The sequence below is a fragment of the Ctenopharyngodon idella genome, chromosome 2, assembly GCF_019924925.1.
Source record: "Ctenopharyngodon idella isolate HZGC_01 chromosome 2, HZGC01, whole genome shotgun sequence".
Taxonomy (NCBI): domain Eukaryota; kingdom Metazoa; phylum Chordata; class Actinopteri; order Cypriniformes; family Xenocyprididae; genus Ctenopharyngodon; species Ctenopharyngodon idella.
This window is the reverse complement of record NC_067221.1, coordinates 38,008,345-38,029,800: the sequence shown is the minus strand read 5'-3', so window position 1 is coordinate 38,029,800 and position 21,456 is coordinate 38,008,345. Positions and strand designations below refer to the sequence as shown.

The 21,456-nt window shown below is 37.9% G+C and overlaps 1 protein-coding gene across 5 annotated transcripts; it reads right to left on the bottom strand.

Moving 5' to 3' along the window:
* sema4e (semaphorin 4e) lies at positions 1-21,334 on the bottom strand. Of its 5 annotated transcripts, XM_051866245.1 has the most exons (17): positions 20,375-21,334; positions 19,852-20,096; positions 15,604-15,703; positions 13,968-14,289; positions 10,687-10,832; positions 10,499-10,561; positions 9,856-9,954; positions 9,659-9,758; positions 9,387-9,488; positions 7,701-7,852; positions 7,407-7,579; positions 7,092-7,248; positions 6,778-7,000; positions 6,496-6,611; positions 5,491-5,654; positions 2,079-2,131; positions 1-1,993 (listed from the first exon to the last, which is right to left on the bottom strand). In XM_051866245.1, the coding sequence occupies exons 4-17, from the start codon at positions 14,080-14,082 to the stop codon at positions 1,368-1,370; spliced, it is 2,289 nt and encodes a 762-aa protein (XP_051722205.1). In that variant the 5' UTR covers positions 14,083-14,289; positions 15,604-15,703; positions 19,852-20,096; positions 20,375-21,334; the 3' UTR covers positions 1-1,367. The 5 variants fall into 5 exon arrangements, with proteins under 5 accessions (XP_051722205.1, XP_051722186.1, XP_051722221.1 ...); XM_051866226.1 differs by lacking the exon at positions 15,604-15,703; XM_051866261.1 differs by lacking the exon at positions 15,604-15,703 and having other exon boundaries at positions 5,491-5,648.
* Between the last annotated feature and the right edge of the window lie 122 nt (positions 21,335-21,456).

Here is a 21,456-nt window from a genome sequence, read left to right as displayed (position 1 = left end):
TTTGTTTGCTAATTTTTAACTGTTTATCATTTGTGCTTATTTTTTATTAATTTGTTTTTCATTGGCAAAAGTCATTTTAAATTAAGCATTTACAGCATTTTAGGTACAAAAATTGTATTACAGTGAAAAATATTGTAAGGATGTGAAGCACATTTCTGCAATACATTCATTAAAAAAAAACATAAGCTGCATTATTGACTGAGATGCAGTCATTTGACACTTGTCTTGGCATCCTGAAGATACAGGAAGTTCATTCTTGTCCATGTGGAATTTCCTTTAAAGGCAGCATACTTGGGTTTGTGGCAACACCAACAGCAGGTTTTAACAAGACAGCATGTCTCACTTTAACCCTGATGAGTGCCCCAAAACAGCAACGCAACCATTACAATCCTGAGGAAGAATCAAAATAGTTTCTGACTCAGACTTCAGGGCTCACTTGTTTTTTTATCAGCTGACCTGCGAAAAATCATGTTCACAAGATGTCAAGTCTGAGGGAGAACTAATCACTGGATTTGATTCAGTTTGTTTGCGGCACTAAGTAGCAAGTAAAGTACATATTTATTAGCAGAACAGTATTTCTGGCCTTGTTTTCAGAGTTAGGGGCCGTTCACACAAAATATGTTTTATTTCACTCTGCTGCTTTTCACTTGATGACTTCGGTGTAAGTGTTCCTGTAAGTGTTCAAGCGGCGTGAAGACCGCAAGTGTCTGCAGAGATTGAAATGATCATATCTAATATCTAATTAATTTAACTTTAACTGGCAAGTTTTCCTCAAAATCTCGCAATTTTGGGGCACATGATTTCCTGAACATGAATGATGGGAAACACTTAGCTTTAAATATTCTGAAGCAGAATTAGAGATGGATTTAGTAAGTTAAGGACACTGAGATGTGGCATTTTTTTAGACCTAGGACAGTCTTTCACACTTATTTCCTATCACGTACATCCACTCTCAAGTGGCAAGTGTGGGTACTGTGTATTTGCTGCTATAGTTTAGGAAAAAGAAAGAAAAGAAAAAGTCGGCTGTACAAATAATTTGGTGAATAGTGAGGAACAGCAGTAGAAATAGCTGCCTAGTGATGTTACAAATATGGCCACCAAGTGATTTGACTGTGAACGGACTGCAATGTGGACAGACTAAAAAGTCTGGTTCAGTGTCTTTTTTGTCCATTGGACATGTAGGCATATGATGGTTGAACAATGCCATTTGGAATTGAAGGCAATTCATCAAGGACACAAAGTAGTTCAAAACAGCAGTTTAGTCAAAAGTTAACAGCTGCAAAAGAGGAACCAGCACCCATGGGCTTGGTCTGCATTTAAATGACCACACATTAGCTGCATTAGCAAGTCTGTGCATAAAAACAATCTCAAATCTCTGATTCATCATCCATATATCTCAATGAGATCTGACCTGAGGAACCAACCGTGGTTGAGAGTCTGTCCATTTCTCTAGAGATGGAATACCTCTGGTCGTTTGCATAGTTGTTGTTGCTGTTCAAGTTCACTGTTGGTGATGCTACTTTATATTGTTGAGCCTGGCTTGCAGAGAACCTCTCATCTATGTTCCTGTTCGGCATGTCTTTTACCCTACTGTGGCAACACGGCAAAAGTAAATGCCCTTTGTACAGGTTCCAAATTACTAACGTAGCTAGAATTAGCGACAATATCACCACCATAGCCACTAGGGTGTTCTCTTTTTCCTTAACGTCATGGAGTAATGCTGCAGTCCCAAATCCTGACCACATTTGCAGATCATATGCTACGTGCTGGGCCTCGTATTTCTGCTCAACAGAACTGCAGGTGTAGTAGCCGCTGGCTTCTGCAGAGGCGTTGAGGATCATCAGGCCGTCAGAGAGGATCTGTATGGTGTCTGACAGTCTGATCGGTTGTCCGTTCAGCTTCCAGTGAACCTGTGCCAGGTTGGAATAAGGCTGGCACCACAGCTTCACGGAATTGCCATGGATAAACCAGGTGCTGACTGGCTTACTGCCATCTGTAACACAAGATCTAGATGTAACTTAATGTTTCTACCAGAACATACAGTGTAAAGACTTTGGGAAATTACAATTTACCATTACCTATTGGTGGACATCGACTAGTGTCACCGTCACTCAGACTCTGAATCATGGTGCTGTGGAAGAAAAAATATTACCGCAATCAGCAATATGCCAATATCAATATTAGTAATGATGTGCGAAATTATCACTTAAAAATATAAATACATACATTTTGCATAAAGAACAAATTTTTGCATACATTTTTCTGTAAATTAAACATTTTCCTGTACAATTACCATTAATGTGTGCAGACTTTTTAGAATAAGGTTTTGAATTACAAAAACCTCAAATGGTAATTCTCTTTAATTCATGCTGTAAAGGTTAATATATTTAAATAAAGGCATTAAAACAAATACTATTGTGATACTTTACTATTTAAATAATAAACATTTTTTTAATGCATTACAGTAAGACAATGCTATTTTTATTTTTTGCACGGGAAATGTTATTAAATGCTTAATTGTCATGCAAATAATCATGCCAACGATTTTAATGGTCCTAAAAACAGAGTTAATTTTCTTCAAGTAAAATATAATTTCTTTATTTTTCTGTTGATTTCGGGATTTTGTATATTATATTATACACTGCCTGGCCAAAAAAAAAAAAAAAAAAAGTCGCTGTTTGGATTTAAACAGGCAAATACTTAAGAGTCTAAGACTGGATCATTATTGCTGTGATTATTATGTTTCCAGCATGTTACATGTTTGGGAACAGTTCTTTTAACCCTAAGTGATGGAGTGTGTAGATTTTCATTTCTTAAACAACCATGTAGGAAGACACATCATGGCCATTTTCCAGGATTCATCAGGCTCAAATTGTAAAAGAATGGTTAGGAGGTGTCACAATTATGTTCTGTTTAGTTGTTCCTGTTGCGTCTGTATGAGTTCTCGTTTGTTTCTATGGTTACTTTTTAGTTAATCGTTGTCCAGCTGTTCCTGTTTAGTTCCCTCATTTACCATGTGTATTTATACTGCCTTTTCTGTTCAGTCCTTTTGTCGTTATTTCTTTGTCGGATCTTCTTCTGCCAATGCTCCTGCCTGATTTCCTGGTCCTATCTTCCCCTCTGGTTACGGCCAGTCTCCTGGATCCGTCGGCACTACTGGTGTCATCAAGTTCCTCGGCTCTGCCTCTGCACACTAGCTCCGTGTGGCTCATCTACCTCACCTCAGGCTTGCCCTCCACCAGCTAGGCCAAGTCCCCAGCTGCACCTCAGGCCTCAGGCCCATGTCTCCACCTCAGCCCATGAGCCTGTCGCCATCACTTCAGCTCACCATTCCCTCTTCGCCTCTGTGGGCATCTGCCCTTTGATTCCACTGAGCTCCCTTGTTACTCCAGGTCAGCCTCCGGCGGTTGACGCCCAGCTTCAGCCACGGACTTCCGGGATTCCAGCAATGCCTACACCCTCCACCCCTACTGCATCATCGGGCTCCTCCCTTCCTCCGACCTCCCCGTTGTCCCGCTCCAGCATCGCCCCGGGCAGCTGAGTCCCCATCACCGCCTCAGTCCCGCGAGCCAGCAGCTCAGCCTCAGGCTTCTAGGCCATCGGTGTCACCCTGGTCCATCGGCCACTCTGCTCCGCCGGTTCCTCCACTCACCATGGTTCCGCCACCGGTGATCGGCTCCTGGGTTCTGTCCAGCCCTTCAGCCAAAGCTCCACCCTGGCTCCTCCCACCGTCTGCACCACCGTGGTGTTCCTCTTCGACTCTTCCTGGTCGTTCCTGTCCATCACCAGCTGCACGCCCTCCTTTAAAGCCCCCTCCCTTCCTCCTTAGTTGGACATTATTCAGCGCGAGGATGCACCTTTCCGAGGGGTGCATAATGTCACAATTATGTTCTTAGTTGTTCCTGTCGCATTTGTATGAGTTCTCGTTTGTTTCTATGGTTACTTATTAGTTAATCCTTGTCCAGCTGTTCCTGTTTAGTTCCCTCATCTACCACATGTATTTATACTCCCTTTTCTGTTCAGTCCTTTGTCGGTTATTGTTTATATCAATTTGTGTCATATTCATCTGAGTTTCCTATTAAAGACTGTGTATTTCATCATCTCCTTCGTTATGCGCCTTCTACAGATCCTGTGACAGGAGGGAGCATGAAGAATAATTTTCACATAAGATCTTGACCAAAAATTGGTGGCCACCTGGAATATGGGCCTGATACGTCTTCCTACATGGTTGTTTAAGAAATGAAAAGCTACACGCTCCATTAATTAGGTTAAAAGAACTGTTCTCAAACATATAACATGCTAGAAACATAATAATCACTGAAATAATGATCCATTCATAGACTCTTAAGTATTTGCCTATTTAAATCCAAACAGCGACTTATTTATTATTATATTATATTATATTTAGTGCTGTCAACGTTAACGCGTTAACGCACACGATTAATTTTTTTTCCGGTTTAACGCATTAAAAATATTAACGCAATTAACACAGCATCCGTTTTTTTCTGTCATCCTTTGGCTAGCATTACAACATATGATCACGCTCTTATTTGTGCAAATGCTTTTAAACCATTTAAGTGCGGCAAAAGAGAAAAAGAGAACGCGCTGTCTCCGAATGTCTTGTCACACACACGACGCACAGAAGGACGCACGCCAGTATCGTGCACGTGGACGTTGCTCTGTCACGCTTGAATGAACAATAACATGCAATAATGCCAAAAATATCCATTTTGTTGAGTATTCTCTTTAGAGCAGCCTTGAATGAGTTAAATAAAGTCTTAAACGAAAGTAAAGAGTTATGAGAAAGTGTGTGAGAGCCGCATCATGTGCAGAAACGGCAGCTCTTAAAGGGACAGCCAATGCCATTGAAGATAATGAAAGAAGGTAACAGAGAAAATTACTCACTGCTCTTGACTAAAGAAATTTTGTAGCTTTAATAATGATTAATCTAAATTTAATTTAGGCTATAAATTATGCAGTGCAGACTGTTTGGTAACTTTTTTTAATTTCTGTATTTTTCCTATCTGTTAGACAGGTAGGAAAGGCACAGGTAAATATGACATTTATTATGGGTTTATGTGAGGATTGTTCTAAGTTCACTTAAATTAAAAGTTGTTATATTTTTGAAGCCTAATAAATGTATTAAAAAAAAAAAAGATATGGCTTTCAATTACTCTGTAATGTTGAATGGCTATAATTCATATTTAAAATTGGGGGAAAAAAATCAATTTCTTCGTGACATCAGTAGCAGTATTAGTATCAGTGATACTGGCCTTCATTCATAAAAAGATGCCATTAAACAAGTATTTAAAATATACTGTCTTCATGTTGTTTCTTTATGTTGTTTTAATTTGTTGTTTTATTACATTATAAAATATATTAAAAACGTATAAAAAGTGTTTTTAATTGCGATTAATCGAGTTCATTTTTTTAATCGATTGACAGCACTAATTATATTATATTATATTATATATTTATTTGTCTTTTCACCTGGTTCTGTGTGTGCTGTTTATGGTAGAGCAGCGGCCCGCATTGAGGTCCCAGCCACAGTACGGATCCCTGCCCAGAACACAGTCCGGACATGTGTGGTACCGCCCACATTCACTGATGGACAGCTGCAACACGCCCACCTCCGAACCCACGTACAGCTGTTTCTGGGATGACATCACACATAATTTAACATCTCTATAGACAATAATAGAGACTACAATAAATTTGACACGTCCTTCAGCTGAACATACATAACCCAAAATATTGCTTTAGAACAGCACATGGCAGACACAGTACCATTTAAAAGTTTAAGGTCAGAAATATATATATTTTTTAAAGAAATTAACTTTAATTGAGCAAGGATGCATTAAATTAATCAAACGTGACAGTAAGGAGTTGAAAATGATATTTCAAATAAATGCTATTCTTTTGAATGTTCTGTTCATCAAACAATGTATCACAGTATTTTACAAAAATATTAAGCAGCACAACTGTTTTCAACGTCGATAATAATAAGAAATGTTTCAAAAGCAGCAAATCAGCATATTAGAATGATTTCTGAAGGATCATGTGACTGGAGTAATGATGCTAAAAATTCAGCTTTGCATCACAAGAAAAAAATTATATTTTAAAATATATATTCAAATAGAAAACAGATATTCTTGTTTATAATAATATTTTCATTATATTACTATTTTACTGTATTTTTAATCTAATTATTGCAGCCTTGGTAAACATCCAGAGACCTCCTTCAACAACATTAAAAAAAAACTTACCAACCCTAAACTTTTGAACATATGTGTATATACAGAAAATAATTGTTGACTGCTGTTTAAGATTTGACTAAGAATGCCATTCAACCCATGACTTTGGCATTGTTGCTTTACCAACTGAGTTACAGGAATAAAATTAGCTTTGCTGACAGAAACAGACAGAGCATGAAACTGCACAGCACACATAGCTCACGATGTTGCTAAGTGAGAAATAAATGCATCTGCTTTTTACCTTGGTGTTGGAAAGTCGCAGTATCTTGATGGGCTCTGAGGGCTCAAATAGCTGAATCTCTTCCATAATAACCATCTCTCCCTCATAATTCACAGATTTCAGCACTGAACCGTTCTCTGATACATAACAGAACAAAACACAATGCTGAAGACAAGACAACAATCTCAGTTAAACACACTCATGCAGCTGAAGATTACATTAAAAGGCTTGATGAGCATGTAAAATACATTACATTATTTTGAGGGCTTGCTTAACTATAAATTTACATAAACACATCTTTACTTGTGCCAATGAACATGACTTGATGGCTGTTTCCGTTCAAGGCAGTCGCTGTGGCCACCACAATTCTAGTGAAAGCAATGCCTGTCTTCACCAGCAGTGGTCGCTGTCCAATGGCTTTGACGGCCTGGTCCATCAGAGGCTTGTCTTTAATGAACTGCAATGTTTTGTCTGGCAGATCCAGAGATTTGTTGATGTTCTTTTCTCTGGCATGATTATCAATGCACTTTAGTGAGAAGCAAAGAGAAAGTTACTGAGCTTTGGTAATCAGTATTACTGAACAAGTGCCAAACAGAATTATTGAACAGAAGACTCACTGCTCCAGGTCGGGGGTCAGGTAGTTCGCCCGAGTACATCACCCACTTCACAAACGACGTCTCGACGGTAACAGGAGTCTTAAACTTGCTCTTTGAGAACACGGTCTTGATGTCTTCAATTTTGTATGCACATACTGCAGAGTATTCAGAGGAGTCTCTGTCGATCAGACACAAGACATCAGCTACAATTACTGGGAAGAGTCCAGAGTGTGAAACTACAGTAGTTGATCATTCTTAAAGTTTGTAGTTTGAGTTTTGTTTGAGGCAGTAAGTATCGAGATATGCTTTAAACAAAATCAAAGAGTTCAAACTTACAATTGTAGAGTAAAAACAGCATAAAAAATGCAGGTGGTTGAGTCATCTTGGCACAACTGGAACACGTCCTGGACCAGAAGGGGTAGCTTGATGTTTGGAAAGGAACAGTCAAGCCTCGCTTTTAGAAATGATGTCCACTTCTTTTGCAGCGTCCTCAGCCCACCCAAGTCTCCCTGAGAGGAAATAAATACATCATTTTGCACTGATGTCATATGTGGTATAGACAGAAATGCTGTTGTTGTTGATGTTTCTCAGTATGGGTAATCATATAAAAATGACTCCAAGGGAGTTTACCTTGCAGACGCGAGCTACCCGAGATACGTCCACCTTGGTGTATGAATCATATTCTACTGCGCTCTCACTGAAGAACAGATAGATCTTGTCGTCATCCCCCTCTGGGCTCGATTTTCCCTCCGGTATGTAGGCCATGCGGACAAAATTTGGTTCTTAACAAATAAAACTATAAGTTACTATCACCTTCCTGTCAACTTTTTGGTGTTTTCTGCAGAACTGCTGTTTTTTGTGTTTTCGCATTCTTTGTAAATGACTGTGATCAGCAGACACTCAAACCACCCTGTCTGGCACCAACAATCACTCTACGGTAAAAAGGCACCTTAGATTATGTTTATTTTTAATGGCAACCGAACCACTAACCTTGTCTGCATATTTTTATACACTGGGTTGCTGTCACATGATTGGCTGGTTAGATGCATGCATTAACAAGTATTTGGAGAGATGCATCCAGGGGTTTGCCAGTCCCTTTCAAGGAAAGTCTGTTTCGAGCTATTTCGGGCATCCAAGACCAAGTCCTATCTATTTGAATGGGGGAATCCTGACATCTCAAAAACTGCTTGCTGAACTCACAATTAAATAACAAATCAGCAATAAAATCTGACATGAACTGTCCCATAAATGATGTATCTTATGCTCAAATAGTGTTAAAAAAAGCTTATTTTTTCAGGCTAGACCAGCCAATGCGCATGTGCAGTCCTAAGCGCGAGTCTCAGGTTTCTATGGGAACCGGAGCTTCTAACGGCAGCTGCAGTGACGCAATGACTTTATCAATCAGCGATTGGCTCTTTTACTTAGAAGGCGGGACGTATTCCGCCATATTGTGGGTTGCAGTTTCTCCCATTCACAAGTAATAGGAGTGAACAGTCTTTCTATATCTATAGTCTTTGGCTACAGTTAACCAATGGTAGTATATGAAATAATAAAAAAAACTATTATGTAAGTTTTTTTTTTTTTTTTATTACAAATGGCATCGTAATTCATAGTTTTCACATGACATCACACCCTTACAGTAACGCTCACCTGACGGGCAAAACAAGGCTTTCCTCTGCTGACCACCAGTAATTTTTACCAGGTACTAATGTACTAAGACAGTGATATTAAAAGACCAAATTCAGTATACACCTTATTGATGATACATATTATATACAGGCAAGCAGATGAGCCCAGAATATAAATGTAGTTTGCATGTTAAGCTTTTTCCCATAGAAAACAATTACAAAAAAATACTTAATGTGGCTTAATGCATTAAGACAGTGATATAAGAGGACTGAATTCAGTATATGCCTTATTAATAAAACATACTATGCACAAGCAGCTGAACCCAGAATATGAATGCAATGCGCAAAGTATCATGTTAAGCATTTTCCCATAGAAAACCATTATAAAGAAAATGCTTAACTTTCAATTTAGCGTATTCCATTCATATACTAGTCTAGTAGGCTCATGTGCTTGCTTGTATATGATATGCATCATCATCATCATCAACAGGTGCTGTATATTGATTGCAAGTGCTGAAAACTTGCCGTTTGTTCACGCCGTTAAAACTTTCTTATAGTCTTTTGGCTGAAAAAGCCGCATTGGAAAAAATATGAAAATGCAAGTGGTGTTTGCCAGGGCGTTGTGGTTTGTTGCATGGTATTGCAATGAGTTGGTTAAAGGTTTGTTGAGGCATCACCATTATCTCACCATTGAACCAATAGTCTGTCCGTATGATTTCGCCTGTGCTGCGCATCATAACTGGATCTGAGCCCAAGAAGTTCAGTGAAGTGGCAGAGTATAACTCTCCGTCTGGAAGAGAGAAAAAACAAGAGAAAGATGATGTGGAAACTATTGGCACTAAATTAACACTTGTTGATAGTTGCATATGAGTCCAAATGATCTTGTCAATAGAACTATCAGTGGTGCTTAATCTGTTTTTTAAAAGGGCAAAATTATTAATAAACAGAGTCAGTACGTACCAACCATCTCAGACGCGTATCGTTGAAAAGGATCATACGGACATTTCCCCTTCCCATCTTCTTGCTTTTCCTCTAATTTCAGCTCACCATTTGCATAGGACTAAGAGAATAACATGCAACAAAAGCATAAAAAACAGTGTATACGGCACATTCTATGTTTGTCGTCACTAACATTGAATTCAACAGATGAGACTCACCATATAGTCACAGGTTGGGTTGAATGCATTGGTTCCACAAACATACATTCTGTTATCATCCCTTTTATGAAGAATTCTGATATAATTTTTGCAGTCATTCTAAAGAAAAAACAAAGTAGCCAAGGGAAACAAATAAATGATGTGATCTTTGTGTAAAAAGAGACCTACTCTCAATTCTCACCACAATGTCAAACCAAGCAGAACCATATTCTTCCACTTCCTGCATGTTCTTAGAATATATGTTCACATGGGTATTTTTGGCTTTTACTTAGCACTTGAGTTATATCTGTTGATATCTGCTAGAATTATCAATACATACACGTTGCTCTGTTTAGATGGTTATAAAACATCCTTAAATATCTTGTTACCTTGATATTTGTATAAAATATAAAATTGTAACTACATTTTAAACATTTTATCAGACAAAGAATGTCTTAAAACTTTAATAAACTGAATACTATGCCAACACAATAAATTAATACACTTTTAAATGATCAAAGTGTGCATATTATCTGTTAATATAGCAAGACAAATAATAAAAGCTGGTGCAAGGTATTGATTGTCTAAACATTTTTTTACTCACATACATCAATGAGTGCCCAAAAGGCATCAGTTTTATAGAATTTCAGATTTGAAAACTCACCGTAGCATCTTTTCCTTTAAGAGAACATTCTTTTTGCTGCTGGCTTTTGACTTTCCAATTCACCTTAGGAGAATCAACACAACTTACCATCATTTATGTATACTAAAATAATCACTCTGCAGAATGAAACTGAATGACTTAGCGAACAAATTTATCACAGCATTGTAACTATGCATTTAAGATCTCACCATGGCCTTCCTGACTGTAATGTTATTTAGATCGAGGGCAAAAATGGCTTCCCTGGCACCCAGGATGAGCATGTTGAGATCTTCCCTCAGAAGCATAGTGGTGTAGTTCCAAACACCCTCCTCATGAAAATAATGTCCTCCACTACCTAGCAACAAATGAAAGCCACAGTCAAGGGTAGGAGTTGCTAACGTTTGCCAAAAATGGAAAAGTCACACACAGAACAACTAAATGTTGTTTGAAACAAAGAAATGTATTCCTGTATCCCATCTGTCACCTTTGGCTTGCTCAGTTAGGGTTTAAATATTCAGAAATACGGTGCGTACATAATTATTGTGCAAGTCGATATGCTGATTGTATTTTTGTTCCAAGCACATTTCCAAACCACATCAATCTTAATAACTATTAATTTTGTTATAAGTGATATCTTATTTATAATTATATATAATATAATATATATATATATATAATAATATCACTGGAAGTGAAAAACACATTATATTTAGATGTACATAATTATTGAGCAGGTTTTCTTTCACAGGTAAAAAGGGCCAAAACTGAAGAGTCAGAAATTATTTAATGCCCACGAGAAGGATGCGATACGATAGAAATTGCAAAATTAAGGTGTGACTATTGGACAAGAAATGCTCACTGGAGCAGCAGGGTCACAAAAAACAGGTTTTGAAGAAAAGATATTAACTACAGAAGACTCTAAAGGTCAACTGAAGCGCCTTGGAACGTGCAGCAGTATTCAATGTGTTGACCAGGGTTGTCAGGTTTTCACAACAAAACCCGCCCAACTGCTACTCAAAACAAGCCCAAAAAATTTTTACCCCCCGGTAAAAATTCAGAATCTATTTATAATGTAGGGGGTGGGATGCTTTAGATTCTAGAGAGCATTTGATTGGACAGAAAATCTGATGAGAAGCTGAAATGCTGCATGATGTCATTAAAATCGATGATCCATATTAGCAAAAGTGAGAGACTGTGGCCCGGTTTCATAGACAGGGCATAGACTAAGGCCAGATTAGGCCGTAGTTCAATTAGGGCATTTAAGTAGCTTTTATAAACGTACCCTACCCTAGAAAAAAAAAACATTACTGGTGTGCATCTTGAGACAAAACAATGGCTCTGACATATTTTAAGATATGCTTTCAGTTAAAACAGGTCAAGCATGCATTTTAGTCTAGGACTAGCTTAAGCCTTGTCTGTGAAACCGGGGGTGTAAGTTTTGAACTCTTATATCTTCTAAATATGAATTTTGTCATTGTTTTGAAGCACACTAGCTTATAGATAAGAGTATCAATGTGTCTACATTGGATGCAAGCGGCGTGATGCGACGCAACAAAAGACAATAGAACCCATTATAATCAGTGATATTGTCTACACTGGATATGGTGCGACACAAGCGACAAATCTCTGACAGTAAACTGATGCCTCGTTCTTTTTATGATGTACTGACACGAAGGACGGGTGCTTTGCAATGGGCGTTTTGTCACGTCCACTTTAGACAATCTTTAGCAGTGCGATGAGAGTGACAATGGTCGTGTCCAGTGTAGACATGGTGTAAGGCTAACATATTCATACTAAAAGATAAAAAACATCAATTTTGATTTCATGGCGACTTTAAGAATTGAGAAGAAGACTTAGGTGCGAAAGTGTGAAACCATCAGGAACCCTTTAGTCTCCAGTGCCACTATTTTCCAGAACTGCAACCTACTTGGAGTCTCCAGAAGTTTATGGTGTCAGGTTCTCAGAGACTTTGCTAAGGTAAAGAATCCTGAAACATGACCTCAACTTTATAAGACTCACAAGCTGAAGTGTTGTGAAATACATGAAGACTGATTTTTTAAAGGCTTTACAGACAGATATGTTGACAGTGACTCTTGAGGAAACAGCACCACTTCCTCTTGTACAACTGTTTGAAGAATTTATCTTTCAGAATCTGGCAGTAAGTTTTGGGAATTCATTTCAAGTCCATCTCCTACCCTGAAAGGTCCATCTTGCTCATTGTTAGTAGCAGCTCACAGCACGACTCCCTCGCCACCGCCGCTGTTGTCTGACTTGAACTGGTGCTGATACCTCAAGAGTCACACTGTCACTCCCAACCTATCTGTCCATAAACCTTTTTCAAAAACCAGTCTTCATGTATTTCAGGATTCCTTGCCTTAGCAAAGTCTCTGAGAACCTGACACCTTGTACTTCTGGAGACTCCAGGTAATTTGCAGTTCTGGGAAATGGTGGCACAGGAGACTAAGAATTAAAGAGAAGAATTAAGTGTGAAACCACCAGAAACTCTTTAAAGTCTTTTTCAGTTAACATGCGTCTTTTCTTCTCAACCTGTTTTTTGTGACCCTGCTGTTCCAATGAGTGTTTCTTGTACAATGGTCACACCATAATTTTACAGTTTCTATAGTATTACATCCATCACATTGGCATATAATAATTTCTGACTCTTCAGTGTAGTTAAATCTATGTTTTGGCCCATTTTAACTGCAAAAGAAAACCTGCTTAATAAGAATATAAGGCGTTTTTCACTTCCAGCCCTCGTTAACAATTATATATCACTTATAAATGTTTCTATACTAAATTAATAGTAGTTATTAAGATTGATGTGGTTTTGAATTGGTAAAATGTGCTTGTAAAAAATATGATCATAATATTGACTTGCATAATAATTATGGATGCACTGTATTATTGCAACTACATGTTACTGTGCTGACACTATCCAATAAGAGCAACATTTTAACTGAATTAAGCTGGATTATGCCACTAACTGTCGACACTGAACTGAACTGAATAAACTGACTTGAGCTTAATAATGACACTAATATCTTCTGTAGAGCTGCTTTATAGCTGAAATTGAATTGATTTCACAATTGATTCATTTTACAACATTAACACTGTTATTTTCCTGTTTATTAATGTGAAGCTGCTTTGAAACAAAATGTAATGTATAAAGCGCTATATAAATAAATGTGACTTGACTAAAAATCACAACAGTTTTTAATAAATAAACAAATCAAAAGGATGTTGAGAGATATGTTAACTTTCAATTTATATATCCAAAGTATTACGATGGTTTTTACTCTGAAAATATACAATGGAATAAAATGACCATGTTATCAAATATCAAGCACCATGGCATACAACATAATTTGTTTGCAGATACCATCTTTTGATTTGATATTTTGTATTTTAGGTTTTCTGAGACTACCTTACATCAAAGTACCAAAGTATGGTATTTTAACGTCCTAATATAATTGTCAAAATTTAGACTTACTATTAATTGGCACTGTTTTCCGAGGTATAATATTCGTTGATGATCCCTGTCCACCAATCAGCGTTGCTGGACTCCAGACGTACAATACGCACAGAACAGCCAGCAGAAACATCATTCAGCGTTCCAGTAAAAAAACAATTAGTCAGTGATTCTGGTCAAAAAGACTGTGCGAATGCTAGTTTTCTCTGTCGTCTGTCTGTCAGAGTTTTCTCATCCTTGTCTTCTCCCCTGCTTCAGTCTAGAGCAGTTCCATACTGAGAAATATGACTTTAGCTGCAAAGAACGCTGTTCAAAGAAGCAGCAAAGAACCCTGTGAGGCCATCTGAAAGAGAGAGAGAGAGAGTGAACAGGCAGGAGTGCTGGCAGCAGTATTTCTGTCACCGCTATAGTGATGCTAATGCGGAGGATGAAAGCTTTTGCTCTAGGACCTTGACAGAGACACACGGTTCTGCTTTTTGTGCCACAGAGCAACATAAAGACAGAACAGCTTACCAAAAAAAAAACCCCACCACATCCTGGTATATGTCTTAGAAAACCCAACATCCAAACTAGCTTCACAAGTGACACGCTCACAAATGCACAATCTGAAAAGTTAAAAAGTCTTTGAAAATTTATGATTTTCTCCCAAAAAAAGTAGGGTAAAAATCTTGTTCAAGGCAATACACTGATAAAAACTTCAAGACATGCTAATTGTCAAAAAGCTGGTGTTACCTAACAGACACTGTGAAGACACAGGAAGAACCAACTTAGCAACTTAAGTGGTTGCTAACTAGCCACTAACTACACTGAATTTTTTTTTTTTTTGAAGATTACTTTTAAATAATTTTTAAAATAAATAATCATTTTACAATAAAATAGTACTTCACATTTCACATTATGTGTTACTTGTCGTTTCTTTGTAAATATTTGTAAAAATTTACTAGCAATTTTTGTGTAAAAACTGTTTCAAAGTAAATCCTACACCACTTTTTTTTTTTTTTCAGTGTACATGTCGCTTGTAAGTCTATCAGATTTTTCCATTCATTCTATTGCCATCTAGGCAAAAAGCTGAATTATTTGAAATTTAATTCATTTTCGAGATATGTGCTGAAGCTTAATACTTGCAATAAGCAGTACAAGTAATGAGAGAGAAAATGTAAATGCATGACAAGTTTTGGGTTTCAACTAGCCCTGTCAACCAAACCATATCCTGTCCAGTTGAAACCAAAAACACTTTTGTCAGTAAAGCGTTGTGAATTTTGACAAAATGACTGCATTGCAACCAACATGAATGCACCATCAAAACACGGCCCTTGGAAGCCTTAAACATCTGGAAATACAAGTGCTTATTGGTGCATTTTACTATCTGGTTGCAACAGCATGTTTACTACATCGCTGACTGCGAGCATGATTATGGCATTTCATGAGAGATGAGCTGTAGCGTGTGAGAAAGTAGATCTGATCAGATAGCACTCATATTTTCACCACAACATGTAAACACATGCTTGCTTTTAAATCATTGTGGGGACTTCCTACCCTACTAGCTTCTAATATAAGCTAATCATAATTACCACCGCCTAACAGACTACGAGCCCGAAATTACACCTTTTGGGAATTTTAAGATACAGTATGAGTCAAACATTATTTAATCACTTACATGAATCATTTTTGTCTAAGAACACCCACACGAGGAAGTGCTGCAACATTTTCAGAAATAGTGCAGGTGCGATCAACCTGACGCCAAACAATCTTCAGAGCTTCTTACATCAAAACATCATGAAGAGGAACAGAGAGAAATTATGAGAATTTTTACTTTTATTCAGCAAGGATGCAGCAAGCATATTAGAATGATTTCTGAAGGATCATGTGACACTGAAGACTCGAGTAATGATGCTGAAAATTCAACTTTGCATCACAGGAATAAATTACATTTTAACATACTTTAAAATAGAAAACAGTTATTTTAAATTGTAATAATATTTCACAATATTACTGTTTTTACTGTATTTTTGATTAAATAAATGCAGCCTTGGTGAGCAGAAGAAAACCCCCTTTTAAAACCCCCTTAGCTGTTATATATTCACTGTAAACCATAGCTTCACAGGGCTTATTGCTTTTATAAAATGGTTACCACACAATACAAATATTAAAGCCAAAAATATGTATCAATGCAACTTTCATTAAGTAAAATCACTAAAAGCCTTCCTTCCGCTGGTAAAAATAGTCCCTGACTGTGAACAGCAACAGAAGTTACATTTATTACACTATTAGATGGTGGCAAAGATTGCCTTTATGAGCGAGTCACTCAGTCGCAAAGACTTTTATATTGAAACTTGTTGTGAACACAGAACGACAAAATGACAAATGCTTTGACTAGCACTGTCAGTGGCTGAATCCCAAATGGCACACTTCTATGCACTTTCGGTTTTGTGGACTTAAAATGGCTACCGCGTCAGCGTGTACGTTAAGTCCATGAGACCATAGGGTGTCCCATTCATCAATAGGGGTTATGCGCAATCTAACTTCCGTATTCTGTAAAACAGATCAGATCGCTTCCAGTATAGGTCTTTTGTATGTGCTTCATGTAAAAATGACCTGTTCTATTCAAGATAACTTACAAAGATGAGCATAACTAATGTCCCCCGCATATGCAATTGATATTTAAAAGCTTTTATAATTTTTCTTCTTCACATTAACGTTTAGATATTTAATAGAATAAAACACCTATAACAACGTGAACTAGGTAGTTTCACTGATTACCTTAAAAGTCCATAGATATGCCGTCAGTTCATACTGCTGTTAACACTTTCTCTGACAAGCGGATACAATGAGACCAGTTTTTCAGTTTGGTCATGTGACATTCGACATATACCCTATTTGGGTTTCAGAAGGGTGCTCGCGAGTGCCCCCTTTGAGGCCGCTATGCGCCCTCGAAGCGCACTTCAGCTGGGCCCGCAAGTCTGCGAGCTACGCAGAGGACTTTACCCGGCAGTCAAAGCGGCATTACATCATGAAAGTGCGGACTCAGAGGAAGACTGTGAGGGTTTAGGGTGCCATTTGGGACCAGGCCCGTGTCAGCAGCGCACGGGAAAACCCATTAACTGTTAAAAGGACAAGATCGCAAGGGACATTCGGATTTTTTATGAACATAGGACTGACCTGAAGGAAAATGTTAAATCTGAATGCACTCGGTCACTCGATATCTCCCTCACAACACTCTTCTACATAATACAGTAAGCATCAATGAACAATATCAATTGAGAACATACAGTTTACGTTGCCATGGGTGTTGTTTAGTGATACACAGAACCTTTGGGTGAAGCAGTCATAGCCGTGTTTTAGCGTGAATAAAACACAGCTATTGACCAATTAGAACCAAGGACTAGAATTAACTGTTTTATAAAATGTATTTTATCACTTTGTCAAACTGAAGTGTGATTTTTGCACCACTGTCACTGTGGCTGAATTCTGAATTGCATACTAGAAAAACAGTAAAAGTAGTGTGCTAGTATTTTATTCTGAATAGAGTGCAGGAATGAGTCCTAAAACCCAGAAATGGGATAGTATTTTTGCATGTCCAGTTCCACAGAAATAGTCTTTTTGAGGACATATAAAAGCTTAAATTGTTGGTGCATGTTGTAATACAAAACATGAAAATATCTTGAGCTTGTGTTCACCACAGACCTTATTTCAGGCATTTAACCAAAAACCCATTGACGTCAGATCACAAAAGTCTAAATGGGACTACAGAAGAGGAAACATTAAAATGAAAATTCTGTCATTTATTACTCACCCTCATGTCGTTCCACACACGTAAGACCTTCGTTCATCTTCGGAACACAAATTAAGATATTTTTGATGAAATCTGAGTGGTAAGACTCATCCATATGTACAGCAATTTAACCGGCACTTTCAAGGTCCAGAAAGGTACCAAAGACATTGTTGAAACAGTCGACGTGACTGCAGTGGTTCAACCTTAATTTTATGACGCGACAAGAATACTTTTTGTCTGCAAAAACAAAACAAAAATAACGACTTTATTCAACAATATCTTCTCTTCTCGCAGTCTGAATGGCGTATGACATCAAAGTACCGCAAGAGTGATTTAAAAGCATAAGGAGTCGTATGCTCTCCAGTCGTTCTCGCTGTACTTTGATGTCATGGGCCGATCGGTCTGCGCAGCGCCGATGCATCTCGAACTAGCCTACTATTGGCTGGCTCCACTGCAGGAACTTTCCCCATTACGACTTTATTCAACAATCTCTTCTCTTGCCTGTCATTATCCTTATGTAGTTGCTGCAGTAAGCACAGTGAAGGCTTCCGTGTTTACGTCCGAATGCCGGCTCAGTATTGGCCAAAGCTGATCACGTGAGCAGCATGACGCATGCGTGTGATGCTGATGCAGGAGCCGGCCAATAGTATGCTTGTTCTAGATGCATCGGCGCTGTGCAGACCGATCGGCCCATGAAATTAAAGTACCGCGAGAGCGACTGGAGAGCATACGACTCCTTATGCTTTTGAATCGCTCTTGCGGTACTTTGATGTCATACGCCGATCGGACTGCGCAGCACCGATGCATCTCGAACAAGCCTAATGAGTCGGCGTTCTGACGTAGAACCTGGAAGCGCTAAACAACGTATGAGAATAAGACAGAAGAGAAGATATTTTTGAATAAAGTCGTTATTTTTGTTTTGTTTTTGTGCACAAAAAGTATTCTCTTCGCTTCATAAAATTAAGTTTGAACCACTGCAGTCACGTCGACTGTTTTAATGATGTCTTTAGTGCCTTTCTAGACCTTGAAAGAGTCCTCTCGGATTTCATCAAAAACATCTTAATTTGTGTTCTGAAGATGAACGAAGGTCTTACAGGTTTGGAACAACATGAGGGTGAGTAATTAATGACAGAATTTTCATTTTTGGGTGAACTAAACATTTAAGCGTCATCATGCCATACAGGTGAACTTTCCTACTCACTAGTCTGCTTTTACAGCCTCATTGTGTTTATAATCATGCTCTAGCATACTATCTAACTCAAACTTTACAACTAGTGTAATAAATAAAGTTTAAATAATCCAAAAGCCAATGGAAAAATCCTATAGGCTTTATGTCGAATGTCACATGAACAAACAGGGAAACAGGCCTCATCGCATCCGCATCAATCTGCATATGCGATGAACATTGGGTATGCGCATCTTTAGTAGCTCCTGTAAAGGTAACTTGAGTAAAACGGCTCTATATTTAATGAAGCACATACAAAATACCTAAACCGAATGCGATGCAGACTGTTTTACAGAATACAGAAGTTTGTTGCGCAAAAACCCTATTGGATCTTTTTCAAGGGAACCAGGATGATGACAATTTCCGAGTTGGCCTACAAAATTACATCAACCCTGCAGGTTTCAAACAGGTTTCCCCAAATATTTCCCCGTCTCTGCCATTTTTCAAACAAACAGATAGTTGTCCCACTCCAAACTCACACCAATGGTTAAGACAATGCTTTGATAGCATGACAGACCCACAGTGTTTACATGTTTTGGGGATTGGCCTATAAATGCAGTTGATTTGATTCTGCATATTTAATTGGGATGGCACAAAGTTTTTATAATTATTTTACTTTCTTTACAATTAAATAAAGCTTCTTTATGAACAGAATGTAGACATACCTGGCAAATCGCACCATAGCATTACCATTCAAATATACAATTTTTGGACCATACCATGATGGTATTCCATGGCATTCATTTAAGTGCTGTACAGAGCTATTTACATTATTGTTGTTAACTAGAACTAAAACGTGAAAACAATTCAGCTGTCTCCATTAGATTACAGTATTGGTCTCAGTTCTCTGAAAACAAGTTTCAAGTTTTGTGGCAATGGCTGAAAAATGTAGGTCAGCATGAACTCACCATGCAACCAAATTCTCAGTTAGTCTCTCAGTTCTTCTGTCCTCGCATGAGTGGTTCCTCTTCACACACACTGCTCTAGTTCTCCAATGAAAAACAAATCAAACTGGTCTAAGTCACAAAGACAGCAGAAAGTGTGTATCGAGTCGTGGCTCTGCAGTGAATGGAGCTCATGGTGTCTGCTGCTCTGTGTGAGAGACCATTAAACGGCTCAGATCCTGCAGTGTGGAGTCAAAGACATTCTTCTGCTGGAGAGAAAAGAGAGAGAAAATCATGCTTTTAGAAGTTCCTCAAACCCAACAAGACACTACAAGTGTCAACAAGTGTGTGTGCGTGTGTATGTGTGTGTGTTAAGGAAAGAGGTGTAGGAGAGGGTGTATTGTGTTTTCAAAGATCTGACTTTCAAGAAAACCAAGTTTGCTGCTGTAGTAAACAAAAACAGAAACCATTTTTATCAGATATGCAACGGTTTCAAAACACATTCTGCATTCACATTTGAAGAAAATAAGACATAAGGTGGTCTCACCTCAGCATCTTTGTAAGAATCATCGGAACTTGTGCTTTCATTCAATCAGTTTTTTCATGTTTGTTATCGTTATGACAAACTGCTGCCAATTTGAATGTTCACAATAACTCACTAGACACGACAATCCGGATGAACTGGCACAGTAGGAACTAGGTTTTTTTTTTTATAAGCTTACATATAATCTCAAACATATATCGGGTATCTAACAGACAAAATTATTTTAATATGGAGGTCATGATACCTGCTAAACCATACTGCAAATTGGTGATGTCGCGTTTAGGGGTGATATAAACAAAACAAAACGTGATTTGATTTCACTTATTAATAAGCATTTCAAACAACAAGGACCACTATAATTGTCCTCTCAAGTGTTTTTTAAAAACCCTCAGAAGTAAAACCTGTACACACAAAAATAGGGCTACGTGACGTAACCAGCCGTCCTTTCAACGTTTACTCAACGGGTGAATCAACATCAAAGCTGAATCATTGAAATACTGATTTAAAAGTATTTTGTTAACCTTAACATTATTTCAATCCACATTACTGGCAATACAGACTTTGTTTTATTAAGATGTTTTGCATCCAAATACAATTTACAGCTGAATCAATGCAATATTATCCGTGTTTGTGCTATGATGAAACTTACATTAAACGTTGAGGTAAAAGTTAATTACGCCTCCTGGTGGTCAGTCGTAGAATAAACCCTAACAGATCTGTCAGGTTTCGTTAAATAACCGGCTATACACCAAATACACAAATATATGGACATATTAATTTGAGTTTAAGGTATTTTACATTTTACTGGCATAAGCGTCCTCTAAAAGCAGTCAATTACAAACATCGTCCCGGCAACATTTTCTTTTGATCAAGTTATTTTGCAAATGTTTTACTCGTGCTGTAAATAGCCTTTTGAAATTCTAGTCATTCATCGAAAGGTTTATTCTCACCATTAAATCAAATGAATGCTGAAGTCCTCCGGGTCCTTTTTGTCAACACTGTTAGTACTATTTTCAGACGCAAGATGGCGGCAATGAGCTGTTCTAATGGGCGTTGGCATTAAGACAGTTCATGTAGTCAAATAT

Excerpts from the sequence above, each read along its gene's own strand:
- sema4e (XM_051866245.1), bottom strand. The coding sequence starts at position 14,082 with ATGATGTTTCTGCTGGCTGTTCTGTGCGTATTGTACGTCTGGAGTCCA. Across the intron at positions 9,489-9,658 it reads ATACGCGTCTGAGATGGTTG|ACGGAGAGTTATACTCTGCC; the intron begins GTACGTACTGAC and ends TCTCTCTTCCAG. Across the intron at positions 6,612-6,777 it reads AGTCATGTTCATTGGCACAA|AGAACGGTTCAGTGCTGAAA; the intron begins GTAAAGATGTGT and ends GTTATGTATCAG.